Below are 20,566 nucleotides of genomic sequence, written 5' to 3' on the forward strand. Positions count from 1 at the left end.
TCCACGGCCTTAAATATTGATGATCTTGATTTCTGTCGCGTTCACGAGCCCAATGCCATTGATAGAATTGTTTTTTAAAATGCTTAGAATTTACAACCGCAAGTAGAAATTTGTTCAGACCATTGGTATTAACTCTTTAACAGTCTTGAACCAAAAAAAAAAAGAAAAAAAAAAAGGAGTGTTCAAGCGGATCAGTTATAACCAACCCACCAACCGATAATCAATTATAACTAATAACCGCTAACCGATTTGGTAGTCGGTTATTAAAAACCGTTAACCGACTAGGGCGGTTACGGTTAGAGGTTTTTGGGAGTAGGGAGCTCCTTTCTTTATATAGGGTTTAAATATTTATTATATTTATATTTGCTTTGCTTCCATTTGGTTTGTATTTTGTATCATGTATCCAGATTTGGGATTTGTCTTTTTAATTTTTTCATTTGAATTTGGATTAATGGATGTGGGCTATGTTTTTTTAGCCATGTTTTTGGGCTAGAATTTATTTGGGCATGTTTTTTTTTTTTTTTTTTTTTTCATCTTTTTTTGGAACATTTTGGCCTTAAACCCTTAAAATAAAACCAAAAAATAGCAAATTAAAGGCCCAAAACACTTGAAAAGCTCAAAAGCTCATTTAAAAAATAAAGTAGTTATAACCGCGCGATTATTTGATTGAATAACCGTTAACCATCTTTTATAAAATAAGCGATAACTGCCTAGGCCCAATAACCGCTCAAGTCGGTTGTGGTTATAGCCAATAACCGAGGTTATAACTGTTTGAACACCCCTAGAAAAAAAGGGTTAAATACATTTTTGCCCCTTGTGATTTAACAACTTTATTTTTTGCCCTTTTAAGGTTTAATTTTTATCATAGGAAGTATCTCGGGTATACATAAAGACGGAGATGGTACATTCGTTTAACTTCTATTCAAAATTTGACAAAAATCAACACCCCTAAAAACTCGACAATAAAAAAATAATTTTATTTTTAAAATTAAAAACATTAAAAAATTAAATTTTATATATATATATATATATATATATATATATATATTGGGGGTGGCCGCCACCCCTTTGGCCATTCGGGGTGACTGGCCATCTCCTTTGACCATTTGGAGGTGGTTGGCCACCCCCTTTGGCAAATCAACCGCCACAGCAGAATCGATCTTATGATGATGATCATCCAATGGTGTAGAGGAGGATGAACTTTCGTTGTTTTTGGCAACGGTTGGAGGCGGCAGAGTTCCTCTCCATGGCCTTCCAGGATGGGATTTCATGTGGCCAAACAAGGCCTTTATGGTGGGGAAATTCTTTTCGCAAACGCAGCAAGTGGGTTTGCTGAGGATTGCATTAATGGGTTTGGGTGGAGCAGGGGAAAGATGATGATCGGTGGCGGCAGCGAATGGGTTTTGATTGTTTTGAAGGAGGTCCTTGTTTCTGGCTTGGACATGCATTCTCATATGACTGCCAAGGGCTTTTCCAGAGGCAAAGCCTTTACCGCATATGTTGCAGATGTGAGGGAAGCAGTCTTTTGCGATTGCGACTGCGGCTGAAGGAGCTTCTTCTTCTTCATCAGCAGCAACAAACTTAGCCTTTGGAATCTTATATAAGCTTGATGCAAAGACTCCTGTTCCCCATGGTCATCGTTGTGGTCGGACCCAAAACCCTTGGCCTCGAGCACTCCACGTCCTCCTCCGCCTCCCAACCATAAATCTGACTCTCCTGATTTTCATCCATCAAACTCAAAATTAGTCATATGCAGATTTCTCTCTTGCCCTATCTCTAATAACTGATGAACTCCAGGAGTGGTTTCAGCTACCCCCATTTGGCTTTGGGGATGGCCAAACCACCCCCATGGGCCACCCCAATCCGGCTAGATAGGGTGGCCTGACCTGGCCACCTCATGGCCAAAGGGGTGGCTACGACCACCCTCAATTATTATTATTATTTTTTTTTAATTTAAAAAAATATATTTTTATTATTTTTATTAATTATGTATATGGACATATGTCGATTTTTTAGGGATGCTAACGTGGATTTTCGTCAAATTTTGAACGGAAGTTAGACAGAAGTACCTATAATTATAATCAATGACAAAGCTAAGTTGAATATCACAAACACAACGGTCATCGAAACTCTATATCAAGTTATTGACAAATTTCAGTTATTCATCCATGAACATTGAACAGCTATATTTGAATATCACAAACGCATATAGTGGTCGTTGAAACTCTATATCAAGTTATCAACAATATTTCACATACAGAGTTCGTCTCAGAAATTTGATTCGTCTCTTGGTTACATAATCCTGTAGATATTGTTCTTTTTATATACAACAAAGTTGCCTTCAAGGCAACTGAGTAAATCAACCACGGATTCTTCTTTTGATCCATTGAAGTGATCAAGAATATCAGACAGATTAACCTGCAAAAAATCCACATCAGTTATGTTTTTTGTCTTGCAATATAACAAAGAACACCAAAGGAGACAGCACAAGAAAGCTTTATAAAAAATTTTAACTCACTCCATCAAAGTTCTTAAGCCAGTCTACTATGGCACTCTCCGTTGCCTTCAGGGAGATGGAACTTCCTTCCTTCGGACTACTAACTTTTTGGCGTTTTGTCAAGAGCGAATCCTCATCATGGACTAGGGATAGCTTTGGTCCCCGGCCACCAGTGAAGGGAACAGAAGCTGTTTCTTCATTTTTTCCATAGCAACAATGAGCAACTGAATTCTGGAATGAGGTTTTAACTTCACATGGTCCTTCCATGGGGCGTGTACTGGTGGGAATCAGTGAGCATTCTGACACCTTGTCCTGAAGTTCATCAGCATTCCATGTGTTCTGGCAGCTGAGTGTAATCAGTTCTGAAGAGATCCCACGGTTTTGCATTATCAGACAACTCTTGATGTGTGCATAACTAATCTGGAATTACAAAGTAAATTTCTTCAATTTAAAACCCAATTAAGCAATATTTAATTCACCAATAACTATTTATAGGCCTCGGGCACATATTCAAAGAGTAATGTGACATAATACTCTTCTTATTCCACTGAGTTGATGTGGCAATTACCATAAGCTATTATTAAAAAAAAAAAAAAAAATCAAGGGCGGATAGGCTCTTTCACATCATCCCTTTAGAATGAGAGTGTAGTATATAGCACTACTCATTCAAATACATTGCAAATATATGTTCATGTAAATCCTAAAAATATTTCAGAAATGACAATAAAAAAAATGCAAAATTTTGAGGACATTAAAGTTTTAAACTCACTTCTTCTGGCAATTCATTTTTAATGGGCTTCAACTTCTCCGTAGAGCCAACCTTTGAAATGGCTCCCTGAATGGCTGAGAATATTTCACGTGTCAATCCAAATTCGTCCCAATATCTGCTCCAATTAATTGGAAATCCTTCTTGGGCAGCATCTAGGAGATATTCTGAAACAGTTTGTTCTCTGATAGGAGCTGATCTTCCAGGGAAGTTCTATGATAGGAAAAATAGAAAGTAATAATAAGGATCGAAGCACAAATATAAGGCATATAAGCTCTACACATAAATATCAAATAGAAGCATACGGCAATTTTCTGAATGGAGAGACCATCTTCATGCCACATTTTCCAAGCTTCAACCTTTGCTGGTGTTAAATTCTTCTTCGGTTTGGGTAATGAATACACTTCTTTTGTACCAGCAGTCTGTAAGTCTGCTGCCCCATCCAATGAAAGGTTTAGTCCTTGTGATAGATTCCTAATAATCTGAAGAAAATGATCTCCATGTGTCACTAGTAGGTGCTGCAAAATTATTGAAGTTCAGATTTAGCCTTCCACACCAAAAGGGAAGAAGATAATTTGAAGAATCTGTTTTCTAACAAATTCCCTTGAATTCATCAAATGCATGCAAACTTGCAGTATCAACTAAGACGTCATTGCCAATGAATTGAATTCAGCCTTTTGGCAATTGTTTGTACTTCAATGGAGAAAAAGCATATACACAATATTCCGAAGGACGATAAACATGTAATGCAGATAGTCTCAGACAGGAGTCTCGTGCTTGTTTGCATTCTTCTATATAGTTTCTTATCCCTTTAGCCATGTAAAGAGACACAAACATTCATAACGTTGGAAATTCTTGCCAAGAATGCTTCTGTTTCAATCATGAATTATATCATGTGTTGAAAACCCACTTTACTCCAATTATTTAGCAACTAAACATACCAAAAGAAGTCCGAGAACAACATAAAGAATACAGAAACTACATGATATGAGGGAAAACATTATGGACACATGATTGTTGCATGACATCACAAACTCTGGTAAACCTAGTAATTTTGCAATTATCTTGTGCCCTGACTGATCATAACATCACAAATTCTGGCAAAATTTCCTTGTATTTTGCATTGGCACACCTCTGTAACTAACTAACTTCTGACGTATTTGGGCCAGAAGCCACTAGAGGATAAAGGAGTGCACTTGAAGATCATCCACCAAGTAAAAGAGACAATTATATCTTCTTGGCCAAGGTTAGTAGGACATTGGAACTACCGCCAGGATATGCTTGGTCTGCATTGGGAGTGTGGACAGTAGTCTAATACTTGATTTACATATATTAACATGAACTATAGTGAATGATTGATCATGAATATATGAACTCACAGGAAAATTTATAAGACATTACACCATTACTAAGATAAAGGTGTCTACATGAAGACAAACTAGAATCTTAACCACTGGGAACATTATAAATAATCCTAAAAGCCATTACTAAGTGTTTGTCCTGCCAAAGGAGGATCATACAAGTGGAGATCTGCAAATTGTCATAACCTTAATCATTGGTTAAAAGTAAACAAACCAATACATGAAAACATACATTATTGTCCCCATTGTTAAGACATACCTGGTTGACACCATCAATGTTTGCGAGCCTTGCTTTGGTAGATGGCCTTGTTACAGCAATTTTTTTTATTGTTTGATCACCACATATAGCATATCTGCAAAGAGAAATGTTCATGACAGACTTGACATAAAATTATTCCCTATAAATATGTTATAACTACTTCCTGAAAATTATAGATTAAAGAAACTTCTAAGAATTGGTAGCCTTCACAATAAAACAAACACCTACGGTGCAGTTCCTATGCCTCTTGCAAGCTTCAGTCTCTCTTCTAAAAGCATTTGGTAGAGTTGTGCCTCAACCTGAATAGAACAAAACACATTCACAAAGTATATATAAAACAATCAATGGCCATGAATGTAAAATAAGGATGTGAACTGAGGATTTCAGACCAGGGAAGAGTCAAACTTCTTCTAGGTTATCTTTTACAGTACAACTTCAAATACTTTCTGAACACACACACACTCATGTGCACATACACATGCGCACACACAATCAGGCCTATGAGCAATCAGATCATTGCATGCCAAATGAGTGGTATCCCTTCATTGGGCACATGCACACACATGCACATGCACAAACACACACACAGGCCTATGAGTAATCAGACCATTGCATGCCAAATGAGTGGTATCCCTTCATTGGGCACATGCGCGCGCACACAGAGGCCTATGAGCAATCAGACCATTGCATGCCAAATGAGTGGTATCCCTTCATACGGCACGCGCGCGTGCGCGCACAGGCCTATGAGCAATCAGATCATTGCATGCCAAATGACTGCCATCCCATCATTGGGCACGCACGCACACACATGCGTGACAGTATAGTGTCAAATTAGGCATATGAGCAATAAGATCATTGCATGCCAAATGAGTGGTATCCATTCATTAGGCACACACACGCAACAGTAACATATCAAATCAGGCCAATTTTTTGCCACCTCTGGTTGTTGGAGGCTGATTCAACAATGCAGTAACACGGTCAGTGAGGATGAAAAAATGGACAACAATTAATTTACCAACCTGTGAAAGTCCCTCCCATTCCAAAGTAGCCACACTTTTGAATTCTTGAACTTCACCGGATGTGCTTTTATGGTACTCATCATCAACCATCTCACTGGTTACTGGCAAAAAGAGGGGTGGTTGATAATCAGGTCTAGCAGACCTAAGAAATTGCTCTCCTTTTGAACTGACACTGATGCATGAATAAATATATTTTATCATCTCCTTGTAGGTTCCAAAAAAGGGGTTGACTAATAAGGTACAACAGGGAAGGCTTCAGAACCGAAGGCATATAAAAAGCAGATGTTCGGGAAGTGAATAAATGGAAAAATTAGAGACTTTATCTAGTAGGTTGCACTCTAACTGAATAAATGAAAGCAATCTACCTCACAGTCACATATACATCAGATACGGTCTCCATCAAGTAGCCTGCAAAATAGTTGCAACTTTTCATTATTAGCTGCTCAATTAGTTTACTATTATTCGAGAGAGAAAATAGTGTAGCTTTTGTCTATGTAACAGACATGAAGAGAAGAAATAATTGAAGGTAAAAAAAAAACTTACAAATTGTGCCACTATTTGACATACAAACCACTATAGTCTACAATTACATTTTTCTAATACCCTTCTCCTTTTAAAATATTCTTCAAGATTTCTGTATTTCTTTCTCAGCATCGAGTACAGATGCATTATGAAGCTCATTTATCTCAGAGCCATCAAATCTGCAAAAGTGAATCAGATATTGACCGGCAACATGAATAGAAATGGTAAGGTTGCAGCATTTCCAAGTCAAAACAGCACCAGTGTTCCCATGTTACATTATTGTAGGGGAGAATGAGGAAAAAATCAACCTATGGACCACCCTATATTTTTATCAAATGTGTCAGATTAAATACACTTTAGTCGAAACAACAATAGACTCTCTTTCTCTCTCTCTCTCTCTCTTTTTTTGGGGGGGTGGGGGGGAAGGAGGGGGGAGGGGTGCTGGCTGTTGGCAATTTCTTATATGCAATTGAGACATATTAACACTCCATTTAATTGGAAAAAAAATTGTGTAGTTTCTTCCTTTGGTCGGATGGAAATGGAAGGAGAGAAGCAAAAGGGTTCTTTAACTTTTCCCTACCAAAAGCTTTATGTTGCAAAGAGTGTAGAAGTGGGACAAAAGTAAATGTTTGTTGAGGGAGGGGATAATTTTTCTACATATTTTACTCTTTTTAATCGCAAAATTCATTAAAAAGCGCAAAGGCGCAACTCAAGTACACAGTGTATACAAGAGAGAAGGCTAGCTAGTGGCGGAGAAGAGATCTAAGAATATATGAAAGTTCAAAAAACTAAAACCTGAGGTAGTGGCCCAAAGAAAGAGTCTTAAAGAATAAAGTCTTTCATTCCACTAAGGTCCTCTCATGGTCCTCAAAGCTACGATCATTTATTTCCTTCCATATACACCACATAAGGCAAGGCAGAATCATTTTCCAAACTGCGCAAGCTGAGACCTACCCCCTGACGCTCTCCAACTGGCAAAGAGGCCTACCACTCTTCTAGGCACCTACCCCTGCACACTCTCCAATTGGCAAAGTGGCCTACCACTCTTCTAGGCATAACTTAAGCCAATCCTACATTGCTGAAGATAGTATTCCAAAGAGCACTTGCAAACTCATAGTGGAGTAGAAGATAGTCCACTGACTCCCCACTCTTCTTACACATGCAATACCACTCAACCACAATGATATGTCATTTCCTTAGATTGTTCATGGAGAGGAGCTTCCCTAAGGCGGTAGACCAAGCAAAGAAAGCCACTCTCGAGGGAGTTTTATTCCGCCAAATACTTCTCAAAGGGAAAGAAGAGTTATCATAGGGAACAAAAACATTATAGTAAAATCTAACATCAAACAGTCTCCAAGGGGTAACTCAATCGGTTGGGGACCACGCCTTATGAAGCAGAGGTCTCTAGTTCGAATCTCCTTCCCCCCTTTTGTGTGAACATGTCAAAAAAAAAAAAAAAAAAAAAAAAGATCTAACATCAAACAACTCTCTCCTAGAAATAATCCAGCAAAGTCTGTCCTCACAACCCCTTCTCACTCTAATGGAATAAAACAAAGCGTAGAGAGAGGCAAATAGATCCATCTTCTAATCATGAGGCACTTGAAGAAAGTTAATATTCCACTGATGGGAGGTACTAGAAAGCATCAAAAGATGACGTTCCTTTTTCTCTATATTGCCAAACTCTTCTTCATTCCAAGCTTTTAAATCAGATTTTCGAGCCTTAAGTTTGCTAGCTAGGATTTAACTTGGAGAACCCTGAAAGTGATAAGAGGACCACCACAATTTCACCCTATCTAGTATCTACACCCTTCAACTTAAGCCACACGTTCTTAAATTTGAAGTATATTTTAGCTCCCGGAATCCCTCTGCAATTGAGAAGAATAGGTAAGTGATCTACATATTTTACTCTTCCCGTCCCATCATTTTTATTTTCTTTTTCCCTTCCTTCCATGGTAAAGAACTTTGAAAATTTATACCAAAAGATATATTGGGTTTTAGAGAATACATGTGACCAACCTGATCATTCATGAAGATCCCTAAAGCTGAACCAAATGTATGGCTTAGTTGATTTAACTTAAGTATAAATAATAGATTTTTGTAACGCAAACGTAGGTTACATGAATAACAAAAAGAACATGCATAACTCAAGAATCTCAACAAATATACTCCATAATCAATGGAAAATGTGTCTCTTAAGTACCACAAGAAATTAATTGGGAAGCTAGTGCTTTCCACCAATTCGATGAGTAATCTTTTCCAAGTCCATGAAGCGGAAGCTTGTCGAATTGAGCATCAAGAATTTTTCTTGACTGTAAACCACAATGGAAAGACATCAAATAAGTAATGGAAACAGCTGTATAAAAATTGAGAAGCAAACTGACAGTCAATGAAAGCTTAAACAAGAATCTACAATGTTATAATTTTGACAGAGAACCCCATGACTTCAAAAGAGAAATGCTACACTTCCCAAAAGTTTTCTCCAAAAGTTGGCTTCCAAATGATGTGTCACCATCCCATGAGATTTATTATTTTAGAAAATGTATCACCAACTCATGGGATGGTGATACATCATTTGAGAACTAACTTTTGGAGAAAACTTTTAGGAAGTGTACCATTTCTCACTCCAAAAACCTTCCTTTGCAGTGTTGCAAAAATACTTGCCCAACATCAAGATACAAACAATAGATTAACCTACTAAAGGAAAAGAGGCTCCTCTGGAAGGACAGAGACAAACGACATGCATGACCACGAACTGGACTTTGGCAAGACCAGAAATTGGTAAGATTTGGAGGGCAGTTCCTCTTTGATGTGGAGAAATTGGCAGGTGAGGATACTTTCAATGATGTAGAACTACATAAGAATGTGCTTAAAAGTGCTTACTTACATTCATTGCTTGACCAAAAAATACAAGCATCTACTTGCATTCATTGTTTGCCAAAATCCAAAGACCTAAAAGCCATTTGCGCACAAGGAAAGCCACAAAAGGAACTAATAATTCATTTTAGCTTTTGTGACAAGCACAAAATTTAAAACTTTGCTCATGAACAGAGTTTGCCAGAAGATAACGAAGATTAAGGGAAAAAAAAAAAGGAAAAGTATTCAAACCTCCCTCGAACTACCATGCAATTTGCAATGTCCCCCCTAAACTACCAGGACATTGCAATTTACCCTTTTGTCCACCATAAAGACAAAAATGCCCATATTTTTTAAAAGACAAAAATTCCCCTATAAATTTGGAAAAAGAAAAAAGAAAAGGAAAAAAAAAGCACGAAAAATGTTGAAGACCCATGACAGCTGCCGAGGGTGGGTATGTGTACTTTTTCAAAAAAAAAAAAAAGTGTTATAGATAATTACCAAAGCATACTGATTATTCTCAATGCATAAGAACTTACTCGAGAACCTCGAAGAATGTCTATATACATATTCAGGCCCCTTTTGCTCCTACATGATTGAATGCAAGCCATTAGAAGAAATCCTTCTCTAGACATATCACACTCCTTCTTTGACACAGTGCAGTTATCACAATTCCCTACAAACACAAGGAAAATCAACTAATGAATGATTGAAATTTTTTTAAGTCATGAGTTATGGACAATTTGAGGTAGATGAGAAGATACTAACGCTGTGAATTAATTACAATTGATTATTCATTCTAACTCATACTATTTTAGAAAAAGTTATATATATAATATAAAATTTCGACTATCTTGACAATAACATTGTCATTTGAGCAATCCAATTAGTTCTACAGGTTCTAATAGATACAAAATAATATCATTACGACATGGATAATTATCACCACCAGCACCATCCGATTTCCAATTATTACTATCATAAGATAGTAGTTACTTTAGTTGTTACTAAATGTGGCTCAAAGTCCAAACCCCAGGGACCAATTCAATAATTTAGCCTAAAACTAAATGGACGCCATGGAGGTCTTGTTGTGGGCAAAAGTTTGATAGTGGTCACAAATGGAAATAATAAGGAAAACTTTAAACTACTAGTAGAAGCATATGACTACAAGATATACAACATATTAATCAAACTAGTTCAAGTAAAGGGGCAAACCACATCTATCTGCTGCAGATTTTTCTCCAAAGTGGTCGAGCAGGAACTTTCTTCTGCAAGTTGTAGTCAAGCAATACCGTTGTGCAGCCATGAGCGACTCCATAACAGCTCTTCTTTGATTTGGCTGGTGAATGCCAGCCCAAAAAGTACTCGTAAGACAAAGAAAGAATTCACAATGGATTGTCTGGAAGATCATGCAAGCTTAGAAAGCAAAGAAATTCAGGCTCTATTTATTCCAATGTAAACTGTTTTTTGACATAAAACATTTTCAGCTAAAAGCATTTTCTGGGAAAAAACTACTGATTTTTCTGTATTTGGCTATCGCCTTGAATCCAATGTTTGGTTTACACTAGAAGTATTTTCCAGGAAAACATTTTCGGTTGGCAAGGGTGGCTCTGGCGGGGATTGGTGCAGGTGGAAGAGGGGGTGGCCTTTGGGGTGTACTATGGTGCGGGTGTTTGTTGGCAGGGGGATTTCAAGAGAGGAGCTATGGACAAAAAATGTTTTACGCCTTAGAAAAAAATAAATTTTACATGTTTTATGGTTGATCAAAAATGTTTTATGGTTGACCAAGTTTTCGAAGCACAACCAAATATCAGAAAATACTGAAAATGTTTCACAAACAAAAGTTTTAAGTCAAAACAAATGAAGCCTCACAATAAAAAACCTAAAATATATCCAGTATATTGGCAAAATAATATTGGGTACTAACAGAATGAAAGCTTGGAAAATTCGCAAATACAGACACAAATTTACATACTGTTGTGAATTCTCCACAATAGAAATCAGCCTTTGCAAAGTCACTTCTTGAATAATAAAGCCAGCAAACAGAAGCGATACCGTCCCTTCCACATCGCCCACTTTCCTGGTAATAAGATTCTGGACTCTTAGGGCAACCATAGTGTATCACCTGTCTTATGTTTGGCTTATCAATACCCATACCAAAAGCAATAGTGGCAACCATGACTTGCAATTCGTCTCGTATAAATAATCTGACAAAAAGAATAAAAGGCTAGGTATGAGATGTATCAAGTCAAATCATGATAATCCAAGGTAAAGAGGCGAAGGCACAATACTGAACAACCATATTGATCACACAAGCCCACTAAATATGCTACTGCACATGTATGTGAGATAGAGCTGAGAACCTGTGGGACTCCTCACGAGTTTTATTATCCATTTGACCATGATAGATTCCAACCTTAATTCCTGCATCCTGAAGTGTCTTGAATATCTAAAGGAAAGTAAGATCATGAAAACATTAGAAGACTTAAGCCAAACTTATTAATTAAATACATTAACTATCAAGACAAGAGTTTGCTAAATTCTACCAAGACCCAAACTAGAAAGATGAGTCAGGCAATAAATCAGGATAGTCCAATCCTTATGCTACATTGATGCCAGAATACAGACATCAAGTATGTGGCACATGCATAGGTGTCAGATTCCATTAGCCATGATATCTTATGACAAGCATACATGGCTAAATTCTTTATTTATTTATTTATTGGTATTTTATAGCTAAAGTGTGGAATGATTTGTATGCAACATGGCATTCTTAAGACTACAATGAATTGATAGTCGCCTTACATTGGACCCACATTTTTGGCTACTTGTCCAATACATAACCATGCCACATAAATACTAGTATAATGCGCTTCAAATAAGATTATAAGAGTGCTTCATAAAGTTTGTTGTGCCTACGTAACACAGGCCTGATCTAAGTCATGTCCGTCCAACAGAGTGTCTTGACTTTGTCTTCAAAGATCCTTAAACAAATTTATTTCATTTTCATGAAAGCAAAAGAGCATGTAACTTTTCTTTAGCACTCAGTTATTTGGAGTTCCAGAGTTACAGATACTGGAGTTAAAACTGTAGTGAAGCTAGGCTGTTTTGAGATACACCTTTCTTGATATTTTTTTGATACGTAATTGCAAAATTCATTAAAAAGCACAAAAAGATACCTGCTCATTAAAAAGACTGGTTCAACCTTTGGTGATTTCAAGCACAACTGAATTATAACATGAGGCAGGTAAAAACGATACCTGCTCAACATCTTTAATTGTTGTGCAGTAAATGATAGTTGAACCAGTGCTTGCTACAAACTTTGAAACTTCTCTCACAAGCTCATTGATAAAGAGTTGACCTCGATTAAAAGGCTTGACACCATAGAAGAGATTTCCACGATCAAATGAGCCAATGGTAATATAGGGATCTTTCATCTTTAGGGAACTGATGATATCAATTTGAACCCTATAAAAATGCAAAAATTAAATCCAAAACAGAAAAATTACTGTAAAGATTCCGTGGGTTTAGGATTTATTGAATCACTCATTAAGGTTTTAAAATTATCAAATTGCTCTTTAAAGCAATCTTCGTTATCAAATCACTATTTCTGTACCATTTCGTTAGAATTTTTAACAGAGAAACATGACATGTAGTCTTGAGGCAACATTAATGCTAACATTTCCTTGAACACGTCATTCAAAAAGTGCTACACCAAAAGAAACAAGAATACAAAAGAGCCAAAGGAAAAAGGAAAAGAAGGCCTATAAAGGAAAAAATAAAAGAAAAGAAAAGAATAAACCCTAAAAAGGGCGGCGGTGGGGTTGGGTCTCCCCTCTCCGCCACTTGGGGGATTAAGCCCCTCAACCACCAGAGGGGGTCGCTCCAAAGGCTTAAGGGGCTACCTCCAAAGGCTAGTTTTATGATGGTTGTCACCCCAAAGCCACTTTTTTTTGGGGGGGGGGGGGGGGGGGGGGGCGGGTGTGGTGGAGGTCGAGAACCGTCCCCAAAGGCTTCGGAAGGTGGTTTGTCCCAACTACCTCCTCCTTTTTTTTTTTTGTTAACGGTCCGTACATGTGTCAAGAAAAATATGGGCTGTTGCCTTACAGGTGTTACGATTCTCCATTAAAAACCCTAACGGAATGTGTATGTTGAAAATGATTTAATAACGGATATTATCTTAAAGATCGATTTGATAATTTTTAGACTCTGTGGAGCAATTTGAAAAAATGTCCAAACCCTAGGGGCTGCTGATAGTATATAATGATTAGAAGCAAATTGCTAAGCTAACATATGGAGGGAAAAACCAATGACTATTAGAATAAGGTCAAGTAATGACTATTATAGACAATTGCTAGTAGCTACATAAATTATAAGAGAACCAAATCCACAAGAAAAGTATACTATAATGATGTTAATGACAGCATTGGCTTAGAACAAATGAGAAGGTACTTACTTTTCAGTAGCGGTTGCAGTGAGTGCAACAAATGGAACATCTAAGAGAATATTACGTAACTTGTCTAACTGCTTGTATTCGACCCTGAAAAGCCACAAAGGAGAATCAAAAATGGTGATAGAAAACAAATAGGGAAGAAAGAAAGATAACAAAATTCATATTTTAAAGTTAGATAACAAAAAAGAAAGATGATGAAAGTGAAGAAGATAATACAATGCTTTACAAGTTAGATTATGATTTACCCCGTGTACGTTCCATGGAAATCTCTGAACACCCGAGTATACAACATTAGTCAAATGAGTCCTCAAACTATCTTAATTTACCACTAGTACCGGCCCTCAATGTGCCATTCATAAAGATAAGGGGAAAAAGGTAGTAAGATGAGCACAGGAAAAGTTAGTCCTAAACTATCTTTACGCACAAGCAAGACCATGTGTAAACACCTCCCAAGCCCCCTTGTTTACCTTTATGTATCTAGGTTACATTAGAACAAAACAAGTCTTACAGGCCAGAGGCTCACAAATTTCAGAAACTAGGACTCTAAGATCAAGTTCAAGAGAAGAAAAATAACAAAAAGAAATACTAATGACCTGAAATTATGGCCCCACTCCGATATGCAATGTGATTCATCAACAGCAAACAAAGAAATTCCCACCTTCAGCAATTTTGACCAGAAGCTGCAAAAATGAAATAACACCCCGCGTTTGAATATGTATAAGACAATAAATAGAAGAAATTAGCAACAATAAATCTATATCCATCTATCAAGAACTAGAAATACTAGGATAGATTACAAGTTTCCACGCAAAATCAACTCTACCACCATGAATAAACTTTACTTGTCAGAAGACAAGCCAGAAAATCAATGTCAACAATACACACACGCATACACTTGGAATTTCAGAAAGCATAATGACAAGACATAATAAAGATTACAGCAGAAGGATAAAGAGAAGGGTCATTGCATATAAGAAGAGGCATGAATTGATCTCGCCAGATCAAGTAATTTTCTGGATCAAGTTTGATGGAGATGTTATTTGTGATGTTTCCTATTGGGAAGGCAAAGGGAGGAGAGGATGAACTTTCCAAACGGTGTCATATATCATCAGTAGATTGCCCATTCCCGTCCTCAATAACCTCTCCCCCTTTCAAAAGCTTTATAACCTTCACCCCAATTACACTTTTTTACGCGTTTTCGCATGTGCACGTTGGCCACACTTGCGCCCCTACAACTGACACAAATTGGATTATCGATTTGCCGACTGTGTCTTTCTCGGCTATAGTCCCTCCCATCACGGCTACAAATGTGACGTCCCACATTGCTTGGGCATGAAAAAGATGATGTGTTTATATGAAATATACTCTCTCTAAATGGTATGAGGCCTTTTAGGAGTAAACCCAATAATAAAACCGTGCGGGCTTGGCCTAAAGCGGACAATATTATACCACTTGAAGCAGGGGTGTTACAACAAATGTCTTCATCTTCCTTCCGGTCGCCTCTATATTTCCCGTCATGTCATTTTCGATGAATCTTCTTTTCCCTTTTCTCGCCCTTCTCCCTCCACTTTGGACCCACCCCCTCAACACACTCTCCTCTATTCTCTCCCTCCCTCCCCTAACCTACCCTCCCACGCTCCTCAATGCCCCCATAACCCACAGAGTCACTCCCCAACTCCACCATCACCTCCCACTTTTGCTGAGGTCACCTCCCCCTCTTCATTAGCACATACTACTACTAACACGGTTTCTCCTTCTTGTACACAGGTTGCACCTGTGGAAACTGCTCCACCCACTCCCCCTCCTCAACAACATGGCATGCACACTCGCTCCAGAAACATCATTTTCAAGCCGAAGAACCTTCCAAAGGGACTCATCCGTTATCCTCTCCCAAAAGCACTCATTGCCACCACTTGCTCTGATGATGTCGAACCCACCAGCTACTCCTCTGCTGTTCCACATCTTGCTTGGCATGCCGCCATGAACACAGAATTTGATGCGTTACTCACCAATGGCACTTGGACCTTAGTCTCTCCACCCCCCAATACCAACATCGTTGGATGCAAATGGGTCTTTCATCTCAAATGCAAAGCCGACGGAGCCATCAATCGCTACAAAGCCCAACTCGTCGCCAAGGGATTTCACCAACAACCTAGCATTGACTACGGCGAGACCTACAGTCCGGTGGTCAAGCCCACCACCATTCGCTTAGTTCTCTCTTTGGCAATCTCATCCGGATGGCCTATTTGCCAGGTTGATGTACAAAATGCCTTCCTTCACGGATGGCTTTCCGAAGATGTCTATATGGATCAACCCCCTGGTTTTATTTATCCCCAATACCCCAATCATGTTTGCAAGTTACACAAGGCATTGTACAGTTTAAAGCAAGCTCCCCGCGCTTGGTTTTCTCGTCTCAGTGATCGACTTCTTGAGCTTGGTTTTGTCGAATCTCGCTCCCACTCCTTATTCACTCGGTGTACACTTCAGCATACTACATACATCCTCATCTATGTCGACGACATCCTTATCACCAGTTCCACTCTTCACGAAACCACCTCCCTTCTGCAATCTCTCAAAGTTGACTTTGCAATAAAAGACCTTGGCTCCCTTCACTTCTTCCTCGGCATGGAAGCCATTCCTACACCTAACGATCTCATTCTCTTCAACAACGCTATATCTTGGATCTCCTTCGCAAAAGCAACATGACTAATGCTAAACCAGTCATGTCACCCATGTCCACCACACATACCCTATAACTACTCTTCGGGGACCCACTTAATGACCCATCCTCTTACAATAGCCTCGTTGGCGGCTTCCAATACCTCTCCCTCACCAGCCCTAACATTTCCTTTGCAGTCAACAAAGTTTCTCAATTCATGCACCGCCCCACCTCTCTCCACCTCCAAGCCGTAAAACGCATCCTTTGCTACCTCAAATTCACCATCACCTACGAACTACTCCTCCGCTGGTCACCTTCCCACACCCTCCAAGCTTTCTCTGACGCTGACTGGGCCGGGTGCCCCGATGACCGAAAATCCACCGGTGGCTTTTGCGTATTTCTTGGCCCCAACCTCATCTCATGGTCCTCTCACAAACACCACACTGTTGCCCACTCAAGCACTAAATCTAAATATCGCACCCTCGCCATTACTGCTGCTGAACTCATTTGGCTCCAATCCTTGCTTCGTGACCCCGGTATTTTTCTTCCCCACCCCCCTACACTTTGGTGCGACAACATTGGTGCCACCTACTTATCCACCAACCCTACCTTCCATGCCCTCACAAAACACATTGAAATCGACTTCCACTTTGTCCGCGACAAGGTTGCCTCCAACACCCTAGTCGTGCGTTTCATCTCTAGCAAAGACAACCTCGCTGACATCTTCACTAAACCCACTGCTTTCTCTCCTTTCTCTCTCATGCGAACCAAGCTCAACGTCGTGTGCCACGTGTCTCGCTTGCGGGGGCGTAATGGAACAAACACTATTAACTCCACCAATCCTAACATGGAAACCAAAGCAACGTCCATATTCTCCACAAGGCAAGTACGTGACCTGCAAGACCACAATCCTCACAAGGATTCTCAAGCAACGGCTACATCCAAAATAAGGCAAAAAAAATCCCACAATTACAGCAAACCGAATCAGCCCCACAGCTAGTGCTCAACAAGAAAGGAAAACCAAGCAATATCTTTATTTGTCATTTATTTTGTAAAATATTTTCCTTTGTAAATCTCTCCAAAGAATGTGTATAAATTCAACGTGCATCAATGGAAAACACAAGACAGCAATTACATTGAATTATCAAATCCTATATAGTGTTAAACTAATGATTAAGTGATTAAATTTACCTCTTCATATTAGCTTAAACTTTTGAGAAAAGTAGTGATTTAACATGGTATCAAAGCCAAAGGTCCTGGGATCGAACCTTGACTCCGTCAATTCACTCTCTATTTAAATTAAATATTCCACGTGTTAAGCCTCACCTATTAACAAATAAGTTTGAGTCTACACGTGAGGGGGAGTGTTAAACTAATGATTAAGTAATTAAATTTACTTCTTCCTATTAACTAAAGCTTTTGGGAAAAGTAGTGATTTAACAGAAGCCATTTATCTGTATTGGTGAAGACAAAGAGAATAGAAGAAGAAAAGTAGAGGAAGGATCGCACAGTGTTTCTAAGGAAGGACTGGACAGTGTATGGACTGGACACTGTTTCTAAGCAGTGACCCGGGGAAGAAATAAGTGAAAGGATAAACAATTACTCTAGCAAATTCTGAACTCCAAGTCATTGCCATAATAATCATGTAATATGCTTAGCTACTGTTTTGTAAGGAATTTAGTAGTAATTTCTCACTCTTGAGAAACACGAACCAAAATTCGAGACAATTTTGGACACCAAAGCGAGAAAAGCAACTTCAAAACCCACGGAGAATATGTTAAAGTGTGCAACAAGGATGAAAAAGTGGGTTTCAATATATCAAGCAGTAAACAAGTAACCATCTGCCACTCACTAATCATTTAAGGATGGTGAACGTATAGTCTTTCTGCATTATATGTCAGTCTATTATAGAAACGGATTGCACTCTAATTACTACTATGAGGAAGAAGTACGCCACAGAAGATTATTATAATTATGTTTTCATTTATTCTTTTTGGTCTCATATCATATAAGATATAGTGAATTATAATAAAAGAGTTAATGTACATAATTTACAATTAACCCCACTGTAAAAACAATGAATATAATAACAATAAATTGATTCATGCTAAGAAAATAGCACCTGGAAGGAATCAAGCATGCCTTCTCGGGAGTCATGAATAAAATATCAAATTGACCGCTTTCAGCTTTGATTTGGACAGTGGGATTTGTCTGACTACTTCCAAGATACTCAGCTCTGATGCCCCGTTGTTTCAAAGTCATTACCTGTTTATAATCATTGCGAAACAAATAGGTTGGTTAAAAATAATAGTAGTCAAGTATGAAGAAATACGAAGGCGGAGAGACTAGTGCAAATGAAAATTTACAAAAATTGATTCATCCATTACCTGATCTTGCATTAAAGATATGAGGGGGCTGATCACTATGCCAGTCTTTCCGACAGCTAAAGGAGGGACCTGATAGCTGTTATATTAACACGTTAGTTTATTCATTAACTCCCTCAATGAATATCTTATTTTGAAAGAAAAAGCAATGAAGATCACTTAACACTAGGAAACGGAAGGGAAATTTGTAGAAAGGAGAGAAGAGGCCGTCTTACCACAAGGACTTTCCGCTGCCAGTGGCCATGACCACCAAGCAATCCCTCTTCTGTAGAATTTTCTCAATAATCTCTTTCTGATACTCGCGGAAGGCAGAGTACCCAAAATATTTCTGCAGTAACCGAGAGATCCTTACAATGACTTGAGTAATGGTACAAGACATAGTCATTTACATTCATAGATGCGATTAATGGCATCAAACTTTTAATTAAGCAAATAAAAAATAATAATAATAAATTAAAAAAAAAAAAAAAAAAGTGTGGGATTGGACATGAGGCTTTACAGAACTCTGTTCCACTGCTCCAGATGATCATTCCAAATGTAGGAAACAGGGAAGCGAAATTCTATCTAGATAACAATCGTTAATAGCAATAGAGAAAAGGTGCGTGGCGAGTGTTGAGTATACTACCTTGAGGACAGACTCCATTTTAATTGCGTCTCTTTTTGCTGCTTCTTTTTCCGTTGAGACGGTCAGTCGATCGGTGTACGACTTTAGGGCGAGCCGAATAAGGTCATTTTGTTTTTTTCTTAGCCATTTGTAGAAATCGGCAGCACTAAAATTTGCTAGCTTTCCCGCCCTTTCCTTGGAAGCCCTTCACGCACGCTGACATCTCTGAGGCCTGGGCCTGGGCCTTGGCGGCACCAACCATGTAAATACTAGTGGTACAATTACTACTACCAATTGGGCTAAATTTTCATTGGGCCTAAACTATAGAACATTTACATCTACTAATTGGGCTTATGCAGTTGGACCTAATTAAATCTGATTTACGAGCGTAAATACTCTTTACTTCACCGGTAGATTCGAAATCTCTGTTTTTTCTTATTCTCCTCTGCAGGTTATTGTCTTATTTGTCTATATATAGGACTTTTTCAAAATTTTAATTTAATGCATCTAGAGTCGAAACATTCTACCTAACCGGTAGATTGGTTTTTGGTGCATATGCACCAAGGGCTTCTCACTTCTTCCCTTGTGAAGAACCACCACCGGCATGCTTGATTGAAATAAAATTGATTGTTTATGAAGCATGACATCTCTTTTAACAGGAAAAATGCAAGGAGCTCTTCTGTCCTTTTTATCGCATGGAAACATCGTACGAAATGCAATTTTGCAACACTTGTGTCTGGTGAATCCCTGAAGCGGCCTGTTTTCTTTTCACGCTTCAAGTCAATTATATTTGTTGGAATGGAAGAGCATAGTTTTGAAAGTGTTGAAAATAATTTTGGATGGTGCATAAATTCACATTGATATAAAATAATTATAATATGAAAATTAACAATAAAATAAATAAAATAAAATAGATGAAAATTAAAGTATAGAAAGATCTTACAATATGTTATAGAATCACGCAAGAGCGTTGTCCTTAAAGGTTGATTCATACCTTCCGAAGCATATAACTTGGTGTGATCGGATCCTTTGACATGCAACCTCCCAAGATTAAACTATAATGTCTACCTTCGTTAAGGACGCACTTTTAATAATAAAGAGTAATAGAACAACTCAATCGTCAAAATGGATAAGGGACATCAAATATTTTCTTATAGAAAAGGCTAATAATATAGCTATGGCTTTTTCT

The 20,566-nt window shown here is 38.3% G+C and overlaps 1 protein-coding gene and 1 pseudogene across 1 annotated transcript; both read right to left on the reverse strand.

Moving 5' to 3' along the window:
• Window positions 1-761: 761 nt before the first annotated feature.
• On the reverse strand, window positions 762-1,731 carry LOC148584298 (zinc finger protein AZF1-like; annotated as a pseudogene).
• Window positions 1,732-2,173: 442 nt separating this feature from the next.
• LOC132164146 (uncharacterized) lies at window positions 2,174-19,474 on the reverse strand. The gene is made up of 20 exons (XM_059574578.2): window positions 19,399-19,474; window positions 18,989-19,101; window positions 18,777-18,852; window positions 18,512-18,654; window positions 14,324-14,410; window positions 13,734-13,817; window positions 12,538-12,745; window positions 11,641-11,726; window positions 11,253-11,484; window positions 10,493-10,616; window positions 9,817-9,953; window positions 8,625-8,733; window positions 6,268-6,310; window positions 5,903-6,074; window positions 5,112-5,182; window positions 4,884-4,977; window positions 3,569-3,781; window positions 3,267-3,476; window positions 2,519-2,917; window positions 2,174-2,418 (listed from the first exon to the last, which is right to left on the reverse strand). Exons 1-20 carry the CDS (start codon window positions 19,414-19,416, stop codon window positions 2,293-2,295), a joined length of 2,745 nt encoding a protein of 914 aa, XP_059430561.2. The 5' UTR covers window positions 19,417-19,474; the 3' UTR covers window positions 2,174-2,292.
• Window positions 19,475-20,566: the final 1,092 nt, after the last annotated feature.

Source organism: Corylus avellana, chromosome 8 (assembly GCF_965113065.1).
Source record: "Corylus avellana chromosome 8, dhCorAvel1.hap1.2, whole genome shotgun sequence".
Taxonomy (NCBI): domain Eukaryota; kingdom Viridiplantae; phylum Streptophyta; class Magnoliopsida; order Fagales; family Betulaceae; genus Corylus; species Corylus avellana.

What these genes read in the sequence shown, in the direction of transcription:
- LOC132164146 (XM_059574578.2), bottom strand. An exon ending in ACTGCAACCGCTACTGAAAA is followed by an intron (nt 12,746 to 13,733) that starts GTAAGTACCTTC and finishes GCATTTTTATAG; the next exon opens with GGTTCAAATTGATATCATCA. An exon ending in ACTCGTGAGGAGTCCCACAG is followed by an intron (nt 11,485 to 11,640) that starts GTTCTCAGCTCT and finishes TCTTTTTGTCAG; the next exon opens with ATTATTTATACGAGACGAAT.